Source organism: Rattus norvegicus, chromosome 13 (genome assembly GCF_021556685.1).
Source record: "Rattus norvegicus strain SHRSP/BbbUtx chromosome 13, alternate assembly SHRSP_T2T, whole genome shotgun sequence".
NCBI classification, from domain to species: Eukaryota; Metazoa; Chordata; class Mammalia; order Rodentia; family Muridae; genus Rattus; species Rattus norvegicus.
In genome coordinates, this window is record NC_141546.1 from 65,020,536 (window position 1) to 65,046,450 (window position 25,915).

General features: G+C 38.1%; 2 protein-coding genes across 15 annotated transcripts in view; one reads left to right on the plus strand and one right to left on the minus strand.

The window, feature by feature from the left end:
- The window catches only part of Odr4 (odr-4 GPCR localization factor homolog), a 29,500-nt gene extending 19,542 nt beyond the window's left edge, over positions 1–9,958 (minus strand). For 3 of the 13 annotated variants that reach the window (XM_087580837.1, NM_001427702.1, XM_087580839.1), the window contains 6 exon segments: positions 9,899–9,958; positions 7,728–7,848; positions 5,482–5,616; positions 3,431–3,526; positions 1,424–1,530; positions 172–208 (listed from right to left, as the gene is read on the minus strand). In XM_087580837.1, coding sequence (XP_087436963.1) covers positions 172–208; positions 1,424–1,530; positions 3,431–3,526; positions 5,482–5,616; positions 7,728–7,826 — 474 coding nt within the window. In that variant the 5' untranslated portion in view covers positions 7,827–7,848; positions 9,899–9,958. 13 annotated transcript variants of the gene reach the window in all.
- Positions 9,959–10,008: 50 nt separating this feature from the next.
- Tpr (translocated promoter region, nuclear basket protein) overlaps positions 10,009–25,915 on the plus strand; it is a 63,326-nt gene continuing 47,419 nt past the window's right edge. Inside the window, exons 1-11 of one of the 2 annotated variants that reach the window (XM_087580833.1) lie at positions 10,009–10,219; positions 10,552–10,848; positions 12,160–12,264; positions 15,080–15,153; positions 19,109–19,205; positions 20,465–20,568; positions 20,735–20,899; positions 23,309–23,401; positions 24,191–24,271; positions 24,346–24,433; positions 25,614–25,754. In XM_087580833.1, the coding sequence (XP_087436959.1) occupies positions 10,198–10,219; positions 10,552–10,848; positions 12,160–12,264; positions 15,080–15,153; positions 19,109–19,205; positions 20,465–20,568; positions 20,735–20,899; positions 23,309–23,401; positions 24,191–24,271; positions 24,346–24,433; positions 25,614–25,754 (1,267 nt within the window). In that variant the 5' untranslated portion in view covers positions 10,009–10,197. 2 annotated transcript variants of the gene reach the window in all.

Below are 25,915 nucleotides of genomic sequence, written 5' to 3' on the forward strand. Positions count from 1 at the left end.
CACCAGCTTCTCAAATACAAACCAGGGGATTAACAAAACAAAAGAAAAAACTGCAAGAGTTCATACACACTGAAAAGAAATGATGGCACTGGAAATTATTAAAACTAAATACAAAGATGAATCTTTACTTTTAAAACAGAAAAAGAATCTTTTAAGAGTGTTTTTTCTTACCTTTGGATCGTGGACATCGTAAGTTCGACAAGATATTCTTTACTAATTAAGGTCACAAATGACTACACAAGAATTCTTGGTAATAAATATAATCCAAAAACTAAAAAGGGTACCTACATCCAAGTGCCTACAAATTACAGTACTTCATATACTAAAGGCATATATAGATCTGTAACTATACATTTATGTAAATAAGTATATGGATATTAATTGCTGACTATAGTACTCATGGTGCTTAGAAAAGGAAACAAAACACAAATTCCCTTCTGTTTATAAATATTACTGTCAGAATAAATGGAAAGAAAGCACCTTTGGGGTCTTGCTCCGACATGCTCTCCACAGCATACAGGAGTGCTATCTGGACAGGAGCAAGCCCAAGAACATTTGTACTTAAATGCATAAAGAACATTTACTGATTTACTGGGTTGTGATACCTTCCAGGCAAGTGTCACATATATTAAACACACATCTTATGCAGTAAAAGTTTCTTTTTGAATTTTGTCTTTTCCCAGTTCTAATGTAGAGGATCCTAAGGTTGTGTCTTTTATTTAGTGACTGTCTGTCCTGGGGAGCTACAGAGGACAGAGTCTAAGGAAGCCACTTGACATACAAAGGCATAAGAATTTCTACACGACCCAGCTCAGTTCTGGATGCTTCGAGTGGTGCATTTTATCTTTAAGAAATGAAGGTGAAGATTATATTAAAACATCAAAAACCTTAGTTGCTTAAGTTTGTCTCTGACAAGAACCTATGGTGCAAAATATACACGGACAGGGAGCTGACAAGGGATTCAGAATCCTTTAGCAGACTTTTCCTAACTCAGCATAAAATTAATAGCCATTGTTACTATTAACATCATTATTGGCAGACCTGATCATAGCAATGTGAGTTTCTTGTTGTTGGAAGTAGGGTATCACCATGTAGCCATGGCTGTCCTGGAACTCACTCCCAGCCTCAAACTTAGAGGTCTGCCTGCCTCTACCTCTCAGGCACTGACTAAGGACAGGGGCCACCAATGACTGGCAACGATGTGTTCTTTAAAGACAAACTGAGTCTTTTCTTCACAAGAATGACTACCATAAACTTAAGGGAAGAACTGTCAGTGTGTGCTTTGCATACCACATGATTCTGTGGGGAGGAGGGGAAAGCTGGTTCATTACAGGGTACACTGTGGGTGCTGTGGGCTCATCGACAGCACTAGTACTGCCAGTCAGAACTACACACTAACCATAAACACCTAAATAAAAGATACTTTTTTGTAGAAGAGCAAATGTGAAGTGTCACTCGTTCTGAGACCTCGTCCTCTGTGACATTCCATAGTCTTTTTCTACTCATAGATTTTTCCATAGAAAATATTAGCTGAAAGACAGAAAAATACACATGAATTCATTGTAAAATGAAAAATGTGGAAAAAGACAATAAGTTCATGGACTATTTGATATATTAACCATTTGTGACTTCATAAAACGATTCACACAAAATTGAGTTTTAAGTAAAAAACATAATTTCCTATAATTAGTAGTTAACTGGACATGATAAATTAATTTTGAGCAACTACTGTTTATATGAAATACAGAATACAAACTTGATTTTTGTTATAAATGGAATAAGTGACAGTTTAACAACATGCCCAGTTAGCATTTCTTATTTAAATTTTACAAACCATGAAAGTAGTAAAAATTAGAAAAAAAAATCAGAATAGTTACCTAATTTGTGTCAGAAATACTAACTAACTGGAGGCTAGAAGGTCATGAATGTGGCAGTCTTACAATACTGTGTGGAGGGGTCTAATTTGTCATCTTATTGTCTATAGTCTGAAAACAACCACTCAAGAGACCCACTGATGTCAAAGAAATTGCTCCATAAAGCAAAGTATTATGTAATGACCAAAATCGTGGAAAATAAGCAATACATTTTATAAAGTTACTTCTTGCAGTATCTTGAGAGATACATCATTTCTTTTCTACTTGTATTTTTAATTGAGAGAGTCTAGCTTAATTGCAGACAAAACCATCTGTCTGAAGAGAGTGAAGACAGCACACAGGAAACCTCCTTGGGAATGTGCCACTCACAATGGGCTGAGACTGCACATCAATTAACAATCAAGATGGCCTCCCACAGCCACGCCCATGGGAGAATCTGATCTAAACACTGGTTCGGTGATTCTAGGTTGAGGGAGAAAACTAAGCAGCATATTCAAAACGTATTCCAAACCGTCAAAAATGATGAATATCAGAAAAGGCAAATTTACTTAAAATGGAAGAGTACAAAAGTCTGAAAACATGTCAGGGAGAAAATACATGCTTTTCTTCCAAGGCAAAAACTGCTAAAGACAAGAGTGAGATATCTGAAGTGGAGGTTACGAAGGTGGAGGCTTCCACAGCACCTGCGGTTGTAGTTGCATGGTTTTCAAATTTACCCTCAGCCAGTTTTGTGCCTCAGAATGGTATAAGGTCCCTCTTGCTCACAAGGAAAGCATGTGTGGCTCTTGAGTATATAAAGAGGTGAGCGCTTTCTGAAGACTGCTTTAAGTTTAAGTTTAAGAGAAAACAGCTTGGGATTTTTAACTCCTGGATTACACTACCTGATTTTCTTATATAGTAGCAAAACAAAATAATATAAGCGATTCAGGATATGTACCCTGCCCAGGAGTAAGAATGAAGTGTGTGATTGTTATTTATATATTAATAACAGAACTTAAAAAGATGTGACTAGCACAACTTCATATTACTGCAATTACTTCCTAGTCAGTGGAAGGTCTACAAAAAAAAGTTATTGCACAAGAAAAACGGTAAAACCATTCTGACTCATTATATAATGTTATGATATCATCTTTGAAAGACTGTTTGAAGGGCCAGTAGGATGGCTCAGCAGGCATTTGCCATGGAAGCCAGACACCCTGAGTTCAATCCCTGAGATCCATGAAAAGATGGGAGAGCATTGAATCTGAAAAGTTGTCATCCTCGGACCTCCACAAGATCACCATGGTGGGTGCATGACCTTCCCCTCGCCATATGTACATGTATAATATATATAAACCTTAAAAATTATTTAAAAATGTATAGCTTTGACTAAAAAATATTTAGATTACACACAAGATCTACAAGCAAGTGGACAAAACAAGCTATTTAAGCATAATTCTAGCATAAAGAATTATGGAACACCTATATACATAGGCTTAAGGTCAATACATATGCATATAATTAAGTAAAATATGGAACTTTGATGTCATTAAGTGCTTTTGCTACACTGTACTCACTCTGCGCATGGCATTTTGAAAATCATCTGCTAGTTCTAAAGTTGTGATAATAAATACTCCAAGAACCACAAGTCCTCCAGGGAGCATTCTGGACACCTGAAGATTAAAAGACAGTATTAAGACAGTATTAGCTATCATAAACATGCCAGTCTTTTCTATTTGACACAGTAAACTTTAAATCAGCAAATACCTATGCAGGACCAATTATACATACAGAATTCATGCAGAGGTGGTTGAAAAACTGGAGTATACTATATGCATAACCCTTCCCTGAGCACCCTCAACTCTACAGCTTAAATCACTTTACAAATGAAACAATTTGATAACTTGCTTAGGTGCATCAATATAGAGACTCCTTTCTCCCAAGATCTGCAAAGTTAGCTTCTGAGATTTTTTTCAATGGGCTTCCAACTCTCTGCAAAATAAATATTTTAGACTGAGATTTTAATCTTCCCAGAATCTGGCCAGTGTGATGTTCAGAGACACTGCTAATCTACTTTCCCTGAAACATTCAAGCATCCTTCAAAAGTAATCCCTCCTCTCCACTTAGGCCTTAGGCTTCCTAATTCTAGGCCGTTCCTCAGCCTAAATTGACTTCTTTTACACTCTCACATCTGAGTTCCGTGAGGTAACTAAAGTCAACGTGAAGGAGATGTCTTCCCTGGTACTTTGATCAATGAACTTCCACAGGACTGCCCTGCAGAGTCATACAATCTTTGATATGCATATACTAATCTGTCCTCTATTTTTTCCTTTCACATAATTGTAGCTAGTTTTAAAACTCCACATTTTTCTCTGCCAGTCACATTCAGTAATGAGTACTTTCACTAGCTTTCATAGACTTGTGGTATAAGCGAACGATCACAAAGTTAAACCTTAGAAAATTAGATAATATCTACTATATCAGCACTACGTCAGCTCATAAATTCTATTTAATCAGATTGACAGGTATAACAAAATTCTCATATTTATCATGGGGAACAATATAGCTGTAAAAAAAATCAATACAAAGTTAACTTTCTAGAGACAAAAATATCAATTACATGTAGTATTATATATTCATGTATAGTCACTCTTCATGTATTTGCATATAAATTATACAGAATATATCAGATATCATAAGGAAGGTGGGGGGCCTCAGTGGTTAAAGCACGGCCCCCATAGACTCATGTGTTTGAATCGTTGACTTATGCATGGGGAGTGGCACTATTAGGAAGTGTGGTCTTGTTGAAGTAGGTATGGCTTTCTTGGAGGAAGTGTGTCACCGAGGGGGTAGGCTTTGAGGTCTCTTGCTCAAGCTCTGCCCAGTGTGACACACAAACTCTTGAAGATCCAGAGGTAGAACTTTCAGCTTCTTCTTCAGCACCACACCTACCATGATTTCCACCGTAATGATAATGGGATAAACTTCTGAAATGTAAGCCAACCCCAATTAAAGGCTTTCCTTTATAAGAGTTGCCTTGGTCATAGTGTTTCATCACAGCAATAATACCCTAAGACAATCTCTTCTTTCATATATATATATACATATATAGATTTTTTCTTTTAAATAACCCAGTGAATCCTTTTGTACTGCCCATATACTCACAGCTGTGGGGTCATACAATGGAGCTTGACAGATTTACTGGTGGCCACATACATGTACTTTTTGAAGGCTACAGCCCTAAAAACCATGACCCTGCCCTGCCCCTGGGCTTTTGTCTACCAAGTGTACTTCTTAGGATTACATTCCAAAGTCACCCATAAATCAGCCTTGTATTTAATTACATTGTCCTACATGCTCTCTGTTTCAACTACCAAACTGCCCCAACTGCTTCTTTTCCTAGTATTATGTTACTTACTCACATAGTACTGCTCTCGACGTACTGAATGTATTCTCTGACGTCTTCAATTAACAAAGTCCTACTAAGAACCATTCATGTTCAGAGCCTTCTGTAAAACTGTTTTAAGTACAACCGCTGGCATGCATTTAAGGAAAAAAAAATTCTTAACATTCTAGTCTTGTGACCCAGGAAACATTTTTTCTTTTGTTTATAATGAGATAATATTACCTGGTTAGCATGTTCTGTGGCCCATTCTTCATCCAAATTATCCAACTTAGATTTCGGATGTTTGAGGTTGTCATTTTGTTCCTCTTTGGGTGGTGTTCTAGTGGCAAGAATCACATAATCCTTTTGTGATGAACACTTTAAAAATAAATTGTAAAAGCTCATTACAGTTATATCTGATGAAAGAATTACATATGTCATGCAAGAACTAAATAGTATTTACAGCAATTTAAATTGTTAATACTCATCCTATTAGTGATTTTAGTGAATAGCCTTGCAACATTGTCTCTCGTATGTATGCTGTTCACCTTTAATGTATGTAATAGCAACCGTTTACTTGGATATCCTCAATATAAATAACAGAGTGGTCTTTAGAAATGACTCTAGAATAGGGGTGCAGCTCAGTGGGTACAATGATCACCTAGCATGCAGAGGCCCCAGTAGCAGTCTTTGGTTTTTGAACTGGGTTTTACATAGCCCAGGCTGAAAGAGAAAGAATGCCAAAAATGAAAAAATAAAGACAGTATGAAGCTAGTTAGGGTGGTTCACAGCTTTTAAGTTCAAAGTCAGTGTGAGCTATGGCCCAAAATGCCTGGTTTAAGAGGTGCTGAGTGAGGCAGGCAAGCATGGAAGATAGCTTAGCCTGGGACCCTATTGAAATAGGGCCATTGGGCCATTGCAAACCTGTCCCTTTTCATAATCACTTTGTAGCCTAGCCCCTTAACCTGCAGGAACCATGTACAGGTTCTCTCCTAGGCCTCACACTCTCAGGCACCTATCTGTGGGGAGCAGACTTGCCTGCAACCCTAACATTGAGTTAATTAGGACAGAAATAGAACATATGAAAGTTCACCTAAAGGACACGCTCAGTGGAAAAACCCAATGTCCTAGTTAAGTGCCGACACCAATCTGGTGGTCAGTAGTGCTCAGTAACAAGGCTTGTCAGAAGCGCTGACCCAAATCTGGTGGTCCAACAGGTTTGCTGAGTGGAGACTCCTGACCTTTTGTTGGGAGCTAACTTCATACTGACCTAGGGCTCATAACCTTTGCAAAAGAGCCGCTTCCTACAGACCCCTACGGAATCAGGGCTTGTGATCTGTTGCTGAAAGCCAATTTCCTACAGACCCATGGAAGTCTACTGGCTAGTACATGAAGGTCTCCCGGCCTCCTGAAGACATCCTCCTCCCCCTGCCTTGCTACTGTATATAACCAGAGCCTGCAAGCATTAAACTTGTCGCCTTGATCAGACTCTTGTCTTGGCGTCCTTCGTGTCTCTTGTCCCCCATTCTCTTCCAGCTACCCTCTGGACCCTAGTTGACTGTCCTGCAGGACGGGACACCTATTTGTATCAAGCTACTTATTTCTTCCATCTCTATGGAACAATATAGATTCCCTTGTCCTTGGTAAGAATTGCATTAGTCGGTTTCTATTGAAGTGTATCCCCAACATTTCTGGTAAGTACAGAAATGTCCATTGAGCTTAAGACGGTTTTAAGTGCATGTGCAGTTAGAGATACTGTCCATCAAGTGAGCATTTCAGGAAAAAAAAAACTTATACCTATGCATTAAACAGAATTAATCAGGTGGATTAGGGGGAAGGGCATGTACATTGGGAAAAAATGAATATCAGACTTTATCTAACCTAGCAACCAAAATGAACAACCACTCAACCTACATTCTGAGAGGTCAGAATGCCCATCTCTTAAACCCCATAAAACTAAGCCACAAACATAATTTGGTCACTTACCTCCCTCATGTGGCCTGCAGCACATCTGCTTGGCTCCTTACAAAGTTATCTTGCCCCATTTGCAGACGTGAGTCCTTATTTTCAATTATTTAAATAAGAGGCCAAGAACTTGGAAAGAGCTGAAAATGACTTTGACCACTCCAATAACCACCAGTAACACAGGGATGAAACTTAGGGCGTTATTTATGTATGTTGGGCAAGTACCAGCTGAGCTGTGTATCCAGTCCAAAACACAAAGAAAGCAAAATATGAGTCATCTGGTCAGCGAAGACTTAAATTGTGACCTTTTCAAAGTACCAAAGGAAAAAGAATGATCACATTTATTCAAGCTTCGGCCAGGTTTCCTACTCTTTCCAATGTTAACTCAAAGATCCACTTTAGGTTAACTTCTTAAGATTATGTTTCTTCCACATAACAACTTTGAATGGTAAATGGTATATTTAACTTAAACTAATGAGTAATTTTATTTTTATCAATCTGCAGAGTAGCAGACATATACATACCTGTCCTATCAAAAGACCAGAGACAAAAGGTTTTCCCTGGAGGTTGATGCTTGAAAGATACTGGCCAACAGTCTCTTCTACAATGTAGGTTCTTCCCATTATTGACAGCCGATTCAACAGCCTAAATTACAAGAAATTACTTAGCATTCTTTTTTTTTTTTTGTGTGGGGGGAGCGATTTTTGATGCTTTAGCATTGGTGGACAGGCTAGAACAAAAAAAGAAAAACAGTGGCCCAATTCCAAGACTGTCCTATGTCTTGCAGTGATCATTTACTAAATAGGGCATTCTTTTTTGTACAACTGAAATGCAGCTTTGGAATTCTTAGTACAGTGCTGTAAGAAACAACTCCCTGGGGGCTTAACGGTTAGGAGTGCTTGCTGCTTTTCCACAGACCTTGAGTGCAGTTCCCAGCATCCAAGTCCGGTGGTGCACACATGCCTTTAGTTGCAGTTCTGGGAAATCTGGCTCCCACTTCTCAAGTCTGTACACATGTAGCACACTCACACAGATATACACACCAAATAATAAATCTAAAAATCCTTTTAGAAAAGAAAGGAATGAAGGAACAAGAGTCCCAGACAGATATGGTGGTGTAAGCAAGGAATTCCAGCACCCCAGAGACTGAAGCAGACTTGATGCCTTGAGTTGGAAGCTAGCCAAAGCTATATAGTGAGTTCCGGGACAATCTGATTCTAAATAGTGTAACCCTGCCTCAAAAGACACAGAAAGAAAACAAAACAACAATAACGAATGTCATAATTACCAATTAGCCACGAGAAAGCAAAGTTATTTCTCACTCTGGAGATAAGGAAATAATGAAACCGTTAATCAATACATTTCATTTCCTATCTTAGACCTACTCCTTATCTGCATTCTCTAGGACAATTTATTGGTGAACTTCAATATTCTCATTTCTAAAATATGGAAGCTGAATTTCTGATGAGATCATTAAAATGAGAAAGACTCAAACTTGCTGACCCAGTATCTACTGTAAAATCACTATTTGCTACAAATTGTGCAAGGTGGGAAGGCACGAATGTGAGTAGTGTGATTGCTGCCATGAGACAACTCATAATAACAGCCACTTAGGTAAGCAGTCATGCAATGACAGTTATCTATATAGCTTCTGTTCTACATGGGGCATTCTAAGTACTTCACACGCACTGATAAATACTAATCCCCGCAAGGTAAACACTATTATTGTCACCTCCGTTTTATACATAAAGAATTCAAAAGGAAATGCCAAATAACTCCTCCAAATGACTATACTACTGTGAGAAAGGTGGGATTTACGTTCTCTCCATCTGTTTTGCTCAGGCTGGCAACAAATACTCAGTCCTTCAATTAAATCGTTGCAAAGAGCAGCTCCTGTTCTCTTCAGCTTGTGAATGGAAACTAATATAATATCCCTACTAACTTAATCCCTCCCACCCCTTTCATTAAGACAGAGCCTGACTACTACCTCCCACATCTTAATCCTGGCAGCTGAGGTCACAGGAATGTGCTATCCTTATTTTCTTTTTTCTTTTTTTTCTTTTTTCTTTTTTTCGGAGCTGGGGGCCGAACCCAGGGCCTTGCGTTTGCTAGGCAAGCGCTCTACCACTGAGCTAAATCCCCAACCCCTATCCTTATTTTCAATCAAGAATCAACAAGTTCTTCCAGAAAAGTAACCAGCCATGAAACAAAGTACGAACTGATACTTCGTGGGTCGTGATCTGGAAACATAGTTCTGTTACTGTGGCAAAATGACAAAGTGTCCCAATAAAACTGTCAAAAAATGTTTTCCAATTAAAAACGTCATCAGACATTTGTCTGCAATGTCATCTTACTACATAAATAACAAAAATCTTGATTTCTTTCTGTTTAAAATATTAACCAGACTACTTTAATTCGCACTAAATCATTCAGTACTTCACAGCCACAAAAGCATGTAGGTACGAGGTTTGACATAGGCTAATCTCCTCAGAACAGGGCTTCAGTGTGCGCAGAGTGACTGTCCATATGTTCCCTATAACCTTTCTTTTCTCCCCCTGAAAAGGAAGCTGTTGGTGCCCGAGTGCACACACATTCCTTGGCCGACTCACTTGTTCTCAGAATGTGCACATGTGGCAAATAAGTCCCTCGAACCTTCTGTCAGCAAAAGAACTCGAGTTAGGGTACAAGTAGCTACCTTCAAAGGCCAGGTGCCACTCAGGTCCCACTGCCACGGCCAATGATCTCATCAGAAAGCGACAGTAGACACACTTCCTACTCCAAACCAGGGTCTCAGCACCAACGGGCGCAGACTGATGACGCGAGCCGTCCCGCACCCATCTCCGCAGCTCTTCTACCAAAGAGAGTGAGGCCTGCACCCCGCCCCTTTCGGGGCACCCTTGGGATCGTGGCGGTAGCCCAGAGCCTTTCGGGACGCCCTGCCGTGATCCGTGCCCTCTAGTGGCTCGGTTTCTAGAAGTGGCCAGAGGAGTACCCATGACTTCCCGGGGTTTTGACGGTAAGGTCGTCTTGCTCCTCGGGGATGGACGAGGGTTGCTGAGTACTAATTAGCGCCACCGCGCGGACACTTCTCACAGCCATAGGAGGGGAGCCGGGGGCGGGGAGAAAGGAGGAAGTGGAATGGAGGCGGGCAGCGGGTGAGAAATACACTACATTTCCCAAGAGCCTTTGGGTCTTGAAACTGGTGAACCCAAAAAAAAAAAGACAAACTGGGGCAGAGGCTACTGTGAACTCGCATTCCCAGCGTGCATAGCTTCCGGCGGCTGCGTGCGCATAGAGGGCGCGGTGGCGCGGCCCTTGCTGCGTTTAACGCGGGACTATATTTCCCAGGGTCCCGTCGCGGGAGTCTCCGGCGGGCAGGCGCGCGGGAGACTGCGAGCGAGGCGGCCGACGGGGCGGCTCAGGCGTCTGGGCTCCGCGCATCTCCTTGCTCCTTCGCTTCTCCTTCAGCCGCTGCTGCCACGACCCCGGCCGACATGGCGGCGGTGTTGCAGCAAGTGCTGGAGCGCCCGGAGCTGAACAAGCTGCCTAAGTCGACCCAGAACAAACTTGAGAAGTTCCTGGCTGAACAGCAGTCCGAAATCGACTGCCTGAAGGGGCGGCACGAGAAATTTAAGGTGGAGAGTGGTAAGTAAGAAGCTCTCCGTGCTCTCCTTTGGAGCTGTGGCTCGACCTTCCACTTTGCACGCTTGCACTCTCCCCTGTGAGGTGTACAGGTAGCATCTTCTCAGGCTCCATAAGCAGTGTAGGCCTTCGCTTTTCTCCTCGCTGAGTGACTTTTTTTTTTTTAAATGGGGGAGAGGGGAGGGATCCTCCCAAATCTAAATCCACCTTCGATCATCTCGTTTTCCTTTTACTTAGCGCCGTCTTATGTGGGAACTCGTAACGTGGGCCCACGGACAGAAACTGGACAATGTAAGCCAGTTTGCACCAGGTTTTTAGGACTATGCAACCCTAATCTAATTCCGTTTTGTTGTACTTTAAATGACAGTAATTCTCCCTAGTTTTTACTTACCTGGATTTATAAGTCTTTACCCATTTCGACTCTTTGATGCCTTGTTCTTAGCGTGTATAGCACCTTGTAGATGGTCTTAAAGATGAATTGATATGTTTCTCTCAGAGCGTTGAGACTTGATAGAAAATATATAATAAAAAGATATGCTTGTAAGTTCTTGTAGTTGCTTTTGTATATGAAAGTTATGCACTTGGTAGCTTGAATATCCTTGGAAGAAAGAAAATAGTAATTTAAGTAACAGAATTTTTGTTACATGTTTTGGTTTATCATTAGTTGAGAGAATGGGGTCTGTATTTTGGTAGGTTGATTAGAAATTTCCACCTGATTTAATTCTTTTCTTCAATAATGTGTAGTTATCAAGCAAAGTAAAAATATCCAGTTATTTTGTGACTCTTAGAATTTTGTATAATATACTGTATTCTGTTTATTAACTTACATACAGTCAATACTTAATGATTTATATGTCTCTGTACTGGATGAAGTAGCAAATGCAGTTACTTTTTGTGGGAAGTCTGCAGGTTTATTTTTACAGAAATTTAAGAAGGTATCATTTAAAATATTTTTACATTTAACCTTTTAAAACAATGCATTTTGACTAAATATTTTTTTATTTGTTAAATAACTTATATTTAAATGTTTATCTCCTGAAGTCTGGAGAAAATCCCAAGATACAACATTGCTGCTTGCCTAAATGAAATTAGTTTATGAATCCCCTTTTAGGCAATGTTGTCTTTTGTTATATGCCAGTTGAGAATAATGGGAAAGTCCTTTTTGGTGTTTAATCTGTTTATTGAGATTAGATTTTCCAATATTGTATCTTCAGTTTTGCAGTCAGTATTAGAAGAAATAAACAGTGGTATTAATATTGCTTTCAAGGGCAGGTGTGTGTGCTGTTATTCTCAAGTTGGACTTGTCTTTTGTAGAGCAACAATACTTTGAGATAGAGAAGAGACTATCCCAGAGTCAGGAGAGGCTTGTTAATGAAACCCGGGAGTGTCAGAACTTGAGGCTGGAGCTTGAGAAGCTAAGTAAGTATTTGATTCTATCTTTATAACTGTTAATGGATACCCAGTTAGCTGTTCTTGGATGCCCAGTTACACTGTTGTGAAAATCACATAGGCAGGGAGCCCGCCCCTCCTAGAAACAGGCCCTACACAGGGATACAAACAAGGTAAGAAACACTTAGCTCCCCTGCCTCAGGTCCAGAGGCAGACTGATCACGGTGTGGACTCCAAGGTTGTGTTGTTTACTGGAAAACCTGTTTTTACTTGTGGTGTGGCTCATCCATGGCACACACTTTTAGTGTAAGAAGCTTTCTGCTTGAATATTGTAAACAGGAGTAAATAAAGTCAACCATTGGTCAAGAGGAAGAGCAAGCAACCAGTTGACTGGAAGTAAACATAGGATTATTAAGAAAAAAAACAGAGAGTAAGAGGGAGTCAGGACAGAGAGAGTCATGCAGGAAGTAGAAGGGAGGAACATTTGGTTTGAAGCAGGTTTTTTTGAGATATGGTAAGAGAGGGGCATTTGTTCTGGGACTTTCTCCGCTTCTGTGAACTTACAGACTTTCACCCCAGCATCTGACTCCCAAGTCTTCATTGGTAAAATGGAACAATTGAGATTTTTGTTAATAAAAACACTAACCGTTGTCACATCTCTTAAATTGTATAATTTCCTCATCCTAAATGTCCTTGGGACCTCCAAACACCTTCCTCAACCCAAACCACGGAAACATAGTGGTTTTAGTCTTAATTTGATGGTATCAACAGACCTCGGGCCCACACTTCCTGCTCACCACTTCTTCACAGGAACTTAGAACAACACACGGCTCTCCCTGAGAGAACCTAAGCTTTCCCTCACTAGCCCTGTGCCTTCTAATGCCCTCTCTCTCCCTCAGAGTCACACTTCGTTCTCTCTCTGTAAGCATCTACTTACAGCATAGGAGGGGAGGTAGTTTCTGTCCCTATCGTTTGGTCTTCACTCAGTAAGGCGTGGTAAGGACATGGGCTGTCGAAGTCTGAAGACCTGGCTTCTAATTCTGACTGATAATAAACGGGTTCTTGCCACCCGTGCCATATGTAGATGGCTAGGCTTTTTTAAAAAGGATAAAAGTTGTTAGAAACACATGTGTTCACATAGCTTTACACATCAAAGATACTTTTGATAGTGATCTCGATAGCTAAAATGTGTACTTAAAGATTTAAATAGTGATTTGTTTTCATATTAAATTTAAAACCTACTAATTTCATTATATCTTGTTAAAATTTTTTATAACTGTGAGTCCAGCATATTTCTCCTATAAAGCCTGACTCCAGCATATTTCTCCTATGTAGCCTGACTCCTGAGAGTTTAGGTAAAGTCTGTGACTTTCATAGGAGGATGCTACCTTCTCTACTTTGCTTATGACAGAAGAAAACTTAAGGGAAAGAAAGGCTTTTAAACATAGCTTAATTTTTATTTGATTTGATTTCATCAAAAGAACACAAGAAACTCATAATCAAGGAATTAAATAAACTTCAACTTTTCTCTAGCTGTTTGGTTTATAATCCCTTCAACTACTTTTGATGCACTAACATTTAAAAAGATCTGTATATTACACATCCACACACACACACATCTGTGGTTCGCAGCCTGTACATTACTTTTCTTCATCACAGCATAATATGGCTTGCCCAAAAATGGTGCTGAAGAGTATTAGAATGGCTCTGATTACTTCTTTTATGAGGTCTAAGTGAAGGTAGGGATGAATGTAGACAGAAATAGGTTCTTTCTTAGGGTGGACAATTGTATTTGAAGTGTGTGTGTTTGTGTACACGATTTCAGAAAATAGTAAATAAAACAAAATAGAAAATCTAGAGTAACAGGTTTTTCCCTTTTATAATGGTACAGTTTTTAAAATCTTGTTAAATTACCTGTGCATAGGAACTAGGGAGTTGGCTCAAGTGATTAAGAGCACTTGCTGCTCTAAAGGACCCAAGTTCGGTTCCCAGCTCTTAGATCACATAACTGACAAGCCCACACCCTTCTAAAATTCTAGCTCCCCGGCATTTAAACTGTATGATTCCCTTGGCTGCTCATGCACACATGGCATCTATTTGACACAGGCACGCGTGTGTGCACATAAATAAAAATAAATCTTTTAAAATTGCCTGTACATAATGTAGGGTTTGCTTGTTTCCTCTTTAAAGCAAGATCTTACTAGGTTGACTTGAGGAGGCCAAACTCAACTTTATAGACTAGGCTGTAGCTATCCTTATAGCTACCCTGTTTTCCAAGTGCTGGAATTATAAGTGTGAACTACTATGCCTGGCTTTATTTGGGTGCTTTCATGAAAGAAATTTTCAAACGTGTATTTTTTATATAACTATTATTATAATGATTAGAGTTGTATACGGGAAGATAAATGTATCGTGAGTATAACACAAAGCACAAGCATTTTTTCTATGTGAAAGGCATGATTCTTAATGATTAAAGAAATGGAACTACAGGTGTTTATTATAGTATATAATAAATGCATTTTATGTAGTTCAAATTACATTATGTTTATTAGTTCTGACCTGCTTCCTCTATTTTATACAAATTTTCCTAGAAAATGGAATTTAAAAATTGACATTCCTAATTTTACTTCAAATTGGGAATAAAATATTTACATGTGATTATAGCATACCTAAAACTTTTAGTATAAAATGTAGTAAGATCAGAATGTATTTGCAAATTTGAAATATGATCATAGATCATTATGGACTCTAATTCATCATTTTAAAAATGTGTGATGGGGCTAGATGGGTAAAAATAAAAATTTTAAGTTAACGTATCTGTGTTCATTACATCTCTTTTGTCTAGATAACCAAGTAAAAGTATTAACTGAGAAAAACAAAGAACTTGAAACTGCTCAAGACCGCAATCTAGGCATTCAGGTAAAAATATGTCCAGTAAATAAAGCTGATTGAAATTCTGATGCTTGTTTTCTGTTCTGCTTTTATGTATTTGATACCAGCCAATGGAAGATGAAACATTCTACTAGAAGCTGTCAACAAATATTTAGAAATATGTGCATACATTCAGTTTCTCTCAGTTGGTTTTTTATGTATTATCTATTGAATAGCAACTATAGCCCAGCTTTCATGGTATTTTGATACACTTGGGAGTTGGATCACTTTACATTGTGACTATTTCTCTAGAGCCATGAGAAGAGTAACAGATTAAATGAGATAATAAGGATTGCTACTATGCTCTTTTAATAGAGGAGTGACACCCAGTCTTTCTTTAACCATATTGAACTATACTTTTAAAATTACATTTGATTTGAGACTCAGATTTGGTTTTCAAAACTGTGTAAGAAAAGCATGCTTTCAGATTCTGTATAGAATCATAATATACCCAAAATATTTTGGTAAATTAAATTGCAAGAAATATATAGTGCTTTAAGCCCTTTAAAATTTTTAGTTTGTTGTTTGGGTTTTGTTTTGTTTGCCTCAGTATTAAGAAAACGTTAGTTTTCAGAATACTTAGTTAAATAGAAGAGTAATGGCATGTTCTTGGGTGAGGAAGGTTTCCAAATTAATATAGGCTTTAATGCATGGTCCTGATACACATCTAAGTTTGATGAAACAGCAAGAGTGAAGTCTATAATCCAGAAGAAACTGGATAAAATTTAGATAAAATAAATAGATAAAATTTAACAAAACAAAACTGGTAAGAGTTAGACAATTATGTGTTTAACTGCCTTGTAGGCCAGGTTTCTGTTAGACACTGTAATAAAACACCACACAGAACAGACTTATTTAACTGTATTAACATAGAGGTTTATTTTCATTGACAGTTTATAGATTTCTGTCCAAGATCAGTTTGCTGTATCGTTTTGGACCAATGACAAGCCACACACCGTGGTAGAGAGAACTTGGTGAAGGAAACTTCACCTCAGAATAGGATGCAAAGAACAGGTAGCAGGGGGTCTGGTGTCCCACTTTTTCTTTCAAAGGCACACCCTGAGTGACCTCAAAACCTTATGAGGTTACTATCACTTAGCAATAATGCCACAGACTAGAACCCAAACTAAGGTCCTTAGATGGCCTTTGAAACAGCAGATTTCTATTGAAAATAAGTAAAAATTCCATTTGTGAAAACATTTTTAGGTGTATTTAGAAGCAAGTTTAAAGAAGGTGGAGACTTGTAATAACTGTAAGAGGTTGCTGAAATAAAGTGAGGAAGACACAGATGAAGAAAGACCCTCACAGTGTGGAGGAACAGTGACTCCTGCTCAGAGCTGGCCTGGCACTCTATCCATAATCCTGTCAGAGCCTCCTGGGGTCTGGTATTTCAGGCTCGAGCCAGATTCCAGTAGCATTCTTTAATGAAGAGGAAGGAATAATTCTAAAGTTTACATAGAACCAAACAATAACCCTGAGTAGGCAAAGCAGTGTTGAGAAATAACAAAGTTGAATGTATGAGACTTCTTGATTTCAGGTTTATAATACACAGCATATTATCCCAATAATTTGGTCTTAGGTTGACATAAAAGTGGAACATGGACCAACAGAGTTAGGGCTGAGAATTAGTAAATATATGATCCCTGTCAATGTTTTACAAGGACTCTAGAGAACAAAATATGGAAATTATTGTTCTATTGAATAAATAGTGTTGCTTAGAAACACAAAATACAACAGAATGAATATAGAGTACCATCAACAGAAAATTGGTTTGGTGGTGGTCGGTTTGGCTTTATTTTTTAATCTATTCATTTGTTTGTTTGTATATTTATTTATTTTCTTGGAACTATAAACGTGGAAGACAACAGGGGCAAAACTGTCAACCCTTGAATTTGACAATGTCTCTGAGAATCACACCAAGTGTTTAAGCCATAAGAACAAAAATAATTATGACCATAGCAAACGGAAGACCTTGTGTGCTACAAAGGAAAGCAGAGCAGTAGCTACCGGGAAGAGGAGGCAGGGGAATAGCTATAAACCACTTATCAGATGAGGCCTAATATCCAAGTGTTATAAAGAAGTAGTAGTAGAAACAAGTAATTTTCTTTGAAAATGGACGAAAGACTTGACTTATTTTCAAAGAAGACAGAAATGATCAGGTATATAAAAGAGGTCTTATTTGTGAATTATAAAAGAAGTAAAAAAACACATGAGCACACAGTTTGGTAGTAACTCATGGTCACTATCAAAGATAGGATGGCAGGGGACAGTTCTCTTTACTGTTGATTGTATGTTGCTGATGTATGTGGAGCTTGATACAACCAATGTGAAAAACAGTCTGGAGGTTCACAAACTAAATAGAACTACCCTGTAGCCCAGCAGTCCTTCTGGGTACACTAGTCAGAGGAATCTACATTGTAAAGGGAGGCTTACTCGTCCATTTTCATTGCTGCGTGGTTAAAGAAGCCAAAAGTTTGGAAACAACATGTAGTTAGTCACAGACAAATGGATAAAGAAAATCTATGTGTACACACAGTATAAGATTTGGTCTTTTAAAAAATATGTTATGTGCCCACAAAATGGGCAAATATAGAAAACATGTGAATAAGCCATACACAGAAAAATGACGTGGCTTATCTAGAGTCCTCAAAGAAATTAGTCAGCTACACGGAGACGGAGATAAAGCTGATTGGCAAGGTGAAGAGAATGTAGGTTGAAAGAATGAATAAGTAGAATGAAAAAGTCTTATAATTGAATGTATGTGAGGGTTCTAGCTAATAAAATTGTAGTATGTTATGTCTTGGTGAAATAGATTTTTTTAGCTACTCTGATAAAACAAATGAGATTCATTCACTTAACTGTAATGATCATTTGGTATGGTTTTATCTGTATGTGTTATACACTTTATATATAAAGTTTCATTTAAAAGGTTTCTAAGTGTGAACACATTTTAAGGATTTAGAGTGGGGCTCTGGAGATGGCTCAGCACTTAAGTCACATGCATCAGGCTTGAGAAGCCCCACAAGTGCTTGCTGGGGATAGCTGCCGTTTTGTAATTTCAGGGCAGGAAGGACTAAGTGATCCCTGAACTAGATGATAGAAACAACATGGACTCTGTCTTGATGAGCTCTAGGTTCAGTTGAAGCATTACCTCAATGGATAGAGACCAATCAAGAATTAGCAGCGGGGCCTTTGTTCCCTGAGCCACGGTTCTGGCCCTTGTTTTGAGAGTGGTCTTAATCTTTTCAAGTTAGAGTCTCTTTCTAAGTAAATAAATCTTTATAAAATGTTAGAGATGGAAGCAAAGGAAAGATGTATAAATGATTAGTAGGAACATAAATGTTTCTCAGCTTATAACAGAAAATGTAAAACTTGGCATTTGAAGTTTAACATTCTCTACATAAAAATATGTTACATGCCAAGGAAGTATGTTGCATAAGTAACGAATGTTTGTAGTAACAGGAAAAGGCGGGTAAAGCAATAGTAAGGTAATTATGTTTCACATCCATGTGTTGGCATGTTCGACCCTGCCCGATCTAAGTGCTCAGTTGTTGTTAAGTGATTGGAGCTGTTGCTTATAACTAAAAGCCTCGTAAGGAACCTACCTCTCAAGAAGTAATTTGAACCCAAGTACAAATGCATAATAGTTCCCACAATTGATTTTTGAAGACATGCAAATTATTTATTACATATGTAAACATAAAGGGTATATAAATAATTAGGACACTTTGGTGTAATGAGTGACATGCATTCATAAGCCTAGGAAAATGAATTTAAAACTCAGAAATAGAGGTGTTAGAGTATTTTTTAATTCGTTGATACCTAAGTTATATGGAAAGAAAGCATTTTAAGTAACTGCTAATGTTAGTTGAGTTGATGATTCAAGTACCTGTACTGGTTGTTTAACTTCTGTTCTTGAACTTGCTGTTTCTTGATATGACAGAGCCAGTTTACAAGAGCAAAGGAAGAGTTAGAAGCTGAAAAAAGAGATTTAATCAGAACCAATGAGAGGTTATCTCAGGAAGTTGAATATTTAACAGGTATGAAAAAATATTCGTGCTTTCAATTGCATTCTTTATTATTGTTGGTGCTAGGAGTTACTTCTGATGTTATATTTCTGTCTCTTCAGTGTGGACGTTCAGTTTAAAAATACTGTTGTTCTTCCCATGTACATAATGTCTAGCCATTATCAAGATGCTGGCCAGGAGTCATGTCACCTGCTGTTCAGTCAAAGCACTCAGGATTCAGTGACAACATATCTGAGTTAGGGCAGCTTGGACTACATAGAGAAACCCTGTCTTGAAAATAAATAAATAAATTAAAGAATAAAGCAAACTAGAGAATGGACAACTTACCTGACTGTACACTGAAAATTTAAAAACAAAAACAAACAAAAAAAAAAAACACAGTCTCCTTCAGCAACCATTAACTGCCAGTACTTCAGGGAGGGGTGAGCCTCATGGGCCCACACCCTTCCATGATGAGATTGGCAGGCCCAGTGTAGCCCATGTTGCAAGTGTGGCCCAGGTAGCACATGTTCGTGTTACAGTGAGTTCATGAGTGGGAGCAACTATAATTAAACTCGGTGGACCATGAAACAAAGCCATGAGAAGGTTGGCAGAGGTCAGAGTATAGACCTAGACTTGCTATGAAGAAGGCTAGTAGCAGAAAAAGGAAGGAGATGGGGGGAGCACTGGACAAAAACTACTTACTAGAGTTCATGAGACGGGCATAAAATGGTCTAAGAATTTTTTTAAACAGAAAAAATACTGAATTTAGGAGATAGGAAAATAAAATGTATCACCGTACGATGTTTGATATATTTGTCAAAAATGAGTTTTTTAAAGTTACTGATACTTGCCTTTGGGCTTTTTTTTTTAATTCAATTTCTGTTAGGAAAAACGTTCACATGTTTATGTTGTGTAGTAATACTCAGCTTGACACTTGATTTTTAGAACAGAGTGACTTTCGAGTGTTTGCCGATTGTGTTGATTAACTAGTTGGTGGTAATTAGGATTAAATGAATTAGTTTCATAAAAACATGGTTATTGAAGAATGTGTACTTTTTAATAGGCAATTTTTATATTTCTTGTTACCTTTTAACTTAAATGGTTATAATAAAATAAAAAGGTTTTAAATAGAAATTTAGTTTGTAATTATGACAGAAACAAGCTAAAATGAGGAGTTGAAAAGCACTTACTTTGTGTTAAAGGTTTGTATTTCTAATATATTTTATTACTTTGTTTCTACAAGTGTTAACTAATCACTATTTTCAAATGCTCACTCTCCTCCTTTCTAGAGGATGTTAAACGTCTAAACGAAAAACTTAAAGAAAGCAATACAACGAAGGGTGAACTTCAGTTAAAGCTGGATGAACTTCAAGCTTCTGATGTCACTGTGAAGGCAAGTAATACTGATGCCCAATAAATTCATGCCTAGGATCTATTTGTTACTGTATTTTCTGTTATCCTAATGAATAAGCTAATTTCTGCTCTGAAATAAAGATTATGTGTCCCTGAGCTACATTTATTTAAAATAGTTAAATATTGCTTTAAATTTTTCTTTTTAGTACCGAGAAAAACGCTTAGAACAAGAAAAGGAATTGCTACACAATCAAAATTCATGGCTAAACACAGAGTTGAAAACCAAAACTGATGAGCTATTGGCTCTAGGAAGAGAAAAGGGAAATGAAATTCTGGAACTTAAGTGTACTCTTGAAAACAAAAAGGAAGAGGTGAGTAGTGAAATTACCTCGCTTATGTTAGAGCTGACCTTCGTACATCAGTAAGTGACGGTCACACTCCTCAGTTACAAAACTTGTGTTACCTGTGACAGCAAAGCTCAACTTTAACCTAGGGGAATGTTTAGAGGATTTCATAATGACATTTTATACCACCCACTCTAATGACAAACCTTTCTTTCCAAAGATACGCTTAAGAAGTAGCCCCTTTTTGTTGAATTATGTTCAAACACATTGTTCCATCAGTTGATTTTCTCTATTCCGACTTACAGTACATTGTTAATTTACATTGTATGACAATGGAAATTTAAAGTACAAAGACAGCATCAGGCTAAAGAACTCCTGTTTATTTAATTTCCTTTTTTGGTCAGTCTTGTCAATTTGGGGTGACAGTAAACCCAGAGCCTTTGCTCCTCTATTTGTTACCATGGTGATATAAGTTCAGCTGAATGGTCTGTTTTCTTCTTGTTAGTCTTATGGAAGTAAGATATTTGGTGTAGTGAATGGTTGCTTGCAAACATTAAGAGAATGTAATACATGGGTTACTGTGGTAATTCCAAAAGACTAAAATATGTTTCATGACAAGGCGATTTAAAGTCAAATAAAGAAATGAGCATCATGTAAGGTTGACCTGTAAGAAGAGTGTCCATGTTTTAACCCATTTGTTGATTTCTTACACTAGGCCTTGTAGTTTTTACAGTACCACCTATGTTTACCCTGGGGTATCTGTCAGGAGCTACAGTTAAACACTCTTCTCGCTGTGTAGATCAGAGTCCACAGGATGCATCTTACCTAAAAGGATGTTGACTAGGAGTAGAGTTAGTTACAACAGTTAATGTTCAGCACAGTTCTGATTGTAACTTAATTTATAATTGTGGCAAGGGAAGTGTTCTACAGTGGAGCCATTTAAAAGCATGTGCACCTGCTGGAAAACTATAACAATGTCAGATTTGTGACTGCAACAACACTAGTACCATTAAAATTTATCAACAACAGTAACTTTATTTTCTCATCATCGAGTTGCCTGGATAGGATTGATTATTGGTAATTCCTTCTTCGATAAAAATACATCCTAAGGGCCCAAACCAGGTAAATCTCTGTGGAATCCTTATTCACTACAGGATGATTGATATGGAAGCCTATTTAGTATCAGCCCTGTACTCTAATATTAAGTGATTGTATGCTTTTACGCTAATGACAGAGTTATAGTTAAAAGTTTATCTGTTCATGTTTAAAATTATCTTTCACTTGAGTTTTCTTCAATTTTGGACATATTTTAACTGAACTGTTGTCTACAGTTTTTGCTAGTTTGAAATTTAAACAAGGAATTTATGAGTGAATCTAAAAGCCTGAATAGAAACCTGTCCAAAGGTCCAAGAATGTAATTTGAACACGAGTGGATAATCATTTGGAATATCTGTCATGTGGTAAACCAAAGTTATCTCTAAGACCATACAAGGATTTGTATTTGACATAGCATATACAGTGTTCACCTACGCTGGCTGAAGACAGTGTCAATTATAAAATCTTGTCATGCATGGACAGAGATAGGGCCTATGGAAAAGAGGAAGAACAAAGGTTTTATGGCAGAGAATTCTTGTTGCATCATTTCCGGGGCCCAAAATGTTACTTCTTCTGGGGAAGATTGCGAGGTTTACTTTGAGGTTATATAGTGGACAAACACTCCAGACGTCTGGAACAACTCTCTAAAGAGAAACCCTGCGATTTTTCCGCAGTGTAGGTGGTAAGGAACTTGGTGTGGGCCTCCAACAAGGTTCAGGAGTCTTCTCTGAGATGATTTTCAAGACTGTGTCCAGGTCAGACACTGTGTAAGGACTGGCTGCCATCATGAGGTGATGGATTCTGTTTGCCTTCTTTCACCAAATACAGTATCTGATCTTAATGTTATCTGAACCTTAGACTCTTACGACAATCTTTTCAGTGGCTTTCATCAAAAGTATGTCGGCTCTGAACTAGAGGTGGTCTCCCTCCCGCTGCTGAGGAGCAAGCACTGTCGGTGGTGTTGCCCGTATGGAGCTAGAGCACTGTCCTCCGGTGGTAATGGGCACAGTGATGCAGTCAAGGGCATTTTCTGGCTCCTCTCGTTCTTTCAGACATTGTTGTAGGCAGACTTCAGCTTGCACTGGACTTTTAAACTGCATACTTGGTAGACACAGTGGACAGCAGGACCATCGTGGAAGCTGAATGTATGCTAAAGGGATTTCACCACATTGCATGCTGATGACAGAGGAATATGGTCTTTTATTAATAATAACTACATTTTATTAGTCATACCTATGTATCGTAAATTTTTTTTGGGGGGGGATATATTTTACTTTTGACAGTATAAACTTCATATCAAATCACATCTCAGTTGTCATGACTTTCCCCATTTGTTTATAGGTTTTGAGACTGGAAGAACAGATGAATGGCTTGAAAACATCAAATGAGCATCTTCAGAAACATGTAGAGGATTTGTTGACAAAATTGAAAGAGGTATATGGTGACCACTTAAAAATATTTTTGTTGTTTTGATTTTGTTGTGGTGGTGGTGGTGGTTTGGTTTAGTCTGATCTCCCTGGGCTGGCCTTAAGGCTTGCAGTGTAGCCAAGGATAGCCTTGAACTCTTAAACCTATTTCCACCTACAGAGTTCTGGGATTAGAGGTGTACTCCTATCACACTGGTTTTTATACTGGTCAGCACACTAGTCAGGATTCTACCAGTGAAGCTATGTGCCAATCCCTAAAATAAGTTTTATTTACAAAATTATGAAAGCATGTATATTTGTGTTATTTGACAAAATATTGTCAGATATTTGTAGGGTTTGTTATTTTTAGATAATATCTTACTTTGTTTTCTAGAATAGACTTCTATAGCCCTCAAACTGGCTTCACATTCATAATCCTTCTCAGTTAGTTAATGATAGGATTATAAGCCTGTACTACCATACCTGTTGAAGACCACATGAGAACATTCTCATCTTTCTCCAACACCCATAACATAACCAGAATGGCTCCAGATATTTTCTAGGCTGATAGAGTCATAAATAGCAGTTACATGTTTTAGACTAAGTACTAGGTACAGAACCAGTGCAAGTTCATTTTAATTTTATTTTGCTTGGAAAGTACTATTTGATTCTCAGAGTAATGTACTGTCAGAAATCAGTTTCATTTGTAGTCTCTACAAATGGAACTTTCCGTGTTGATAGTTCATAAACACCTTAAATCTTTGAGCTGTACTTGCTAGTATCTGCATATAAAATTGGGACTTTGCTTTGTTTTTAGGCCAAAGAACAGCAGGCCAGTATGGAAGAGAAATTCCACAATGAGTTAAATGCTCACATAAAGCTCTCTAACCTATACAAGGTAAACCCTCCAGCATGCCCATTAGTACCCTGGTGTTGGATTCTTGACTGTTGGTGACTATGACTACCTTTCAGAGCGCTGCTGACGACTCAGAGGCGAAGAGTAATGAACTAACTCGGGCAGTGGATGAGCTGCACAAACTGCTCAAAGAAGCTGGAGAAGGTGAGACTGGGAGTGTGAGAAGGTGGTTTGTGTTGTTGTTGTTGTTGTTGTACATTTCTTAAATTTGTGTAGCTGATTTAATCTAAAATAAGGATTGGCTTTAACTGGGACAAAATTTCACGTAGAAGAAAGTCTAGGCTAAGAAGATTGGAATTATATTTTTAATCAAGTAATATATTGAAAACGTAGATGCTAATGTGGTACTTTGATTTCCTTCTTCATCGTAGACATTTTGGCCACTCTTTTAGACTGTCTGACTGTGCGTGCGTGTGTTCAGTCAGTCATCCCATAGTAGATAGGTTGTGTTAAATAGAAATCCATATGTAATCTTAGATACTGACCTTCATCAAATGACAAACCTCAGATATTCCAAGTCACAGGCCTGGAGCTTCACAAGCTTTAGGCTTCAGGTAGGTTGTAGGCTCGATTCAGCAAAGATTCCTTGTTGAAATTTCAAACTAGCAAAAACTGCAGTTTTGCAGTTAAATTGTGCCAAAAACTGAAGAGGGCTTAAGGAAAATATCATTTTAAGCATATGTAGATAAACTTGCATCTCAAGAATTGGTACCAGGACCCATCAAGAATACTTAAAGATCCTCAGTTCTCTTATTTAAAGTGGAATGGACTTGCTTATGGCCTGCCCACCCCAGCCTGTCTTTCTCACCTCAGCTTGAGGTTACTCACAGGACTGGTTGCAGTGCGAGTTAGTGCCTGCTTTATTGTTTTCAGCCCGGTGAGAAAATGCATTTTCAGTACAGATACAACTTTTTTTTCTGATTATTGTCAAGCCACAGCTGCATCCAAGAGATGGAATGCAGGGAAATGGAGGCCAACCGTGTCTGTGATCTTTATCTTAATGTTCATCTTTTCTATTCATTGTTTCTGTCTTAAACTAAAGGCCAAAATTGATTCCAAATATGTACATCATGGCCCTTCTCTGCTGTTCATACTCTCTTGTTTTGTTGGTGAGAAATATTAAAAAGAAACTCGACTAGACTCATCAGACTGAAACATTTCAAGGCCAACAAGTAGAGCCAGGCTTTGAGTGGATAAGAATCAGCAAGGGTAGCCTCGAGAATTTAATGTTGTCTCCAGAAGGAAAGATTCTTACTGTGTTTTAGTTAATAAACTGCAGTGTTTTAATGATGGTTTTCAATATTCTGTTTTTTAAAATGTTTAGCCAACAAAACAATACAAGATCATCTTCTACAAGTGGAAGAATCTAAAGACCAAATGGAAAAAGAAATGCTTGAGAAAATAGGAAAATTGGAAAAGGAATTAGAGAATGCAAATGACCTGCTTTCCGCTACAAAACGTAAAGGTGTGGCTAAGAGACACTTTTTGGTTCCCAGAGCTGCTAGAACATATCTGTATGGTAGTTTCAATTAAACTGACAGCATTTCTGTTGTATGCTGCAATATAGAAAGGTTAATTATTTGAAAAATAGAACACTATGTCTTTACAGCATCATCAGATAGAAAT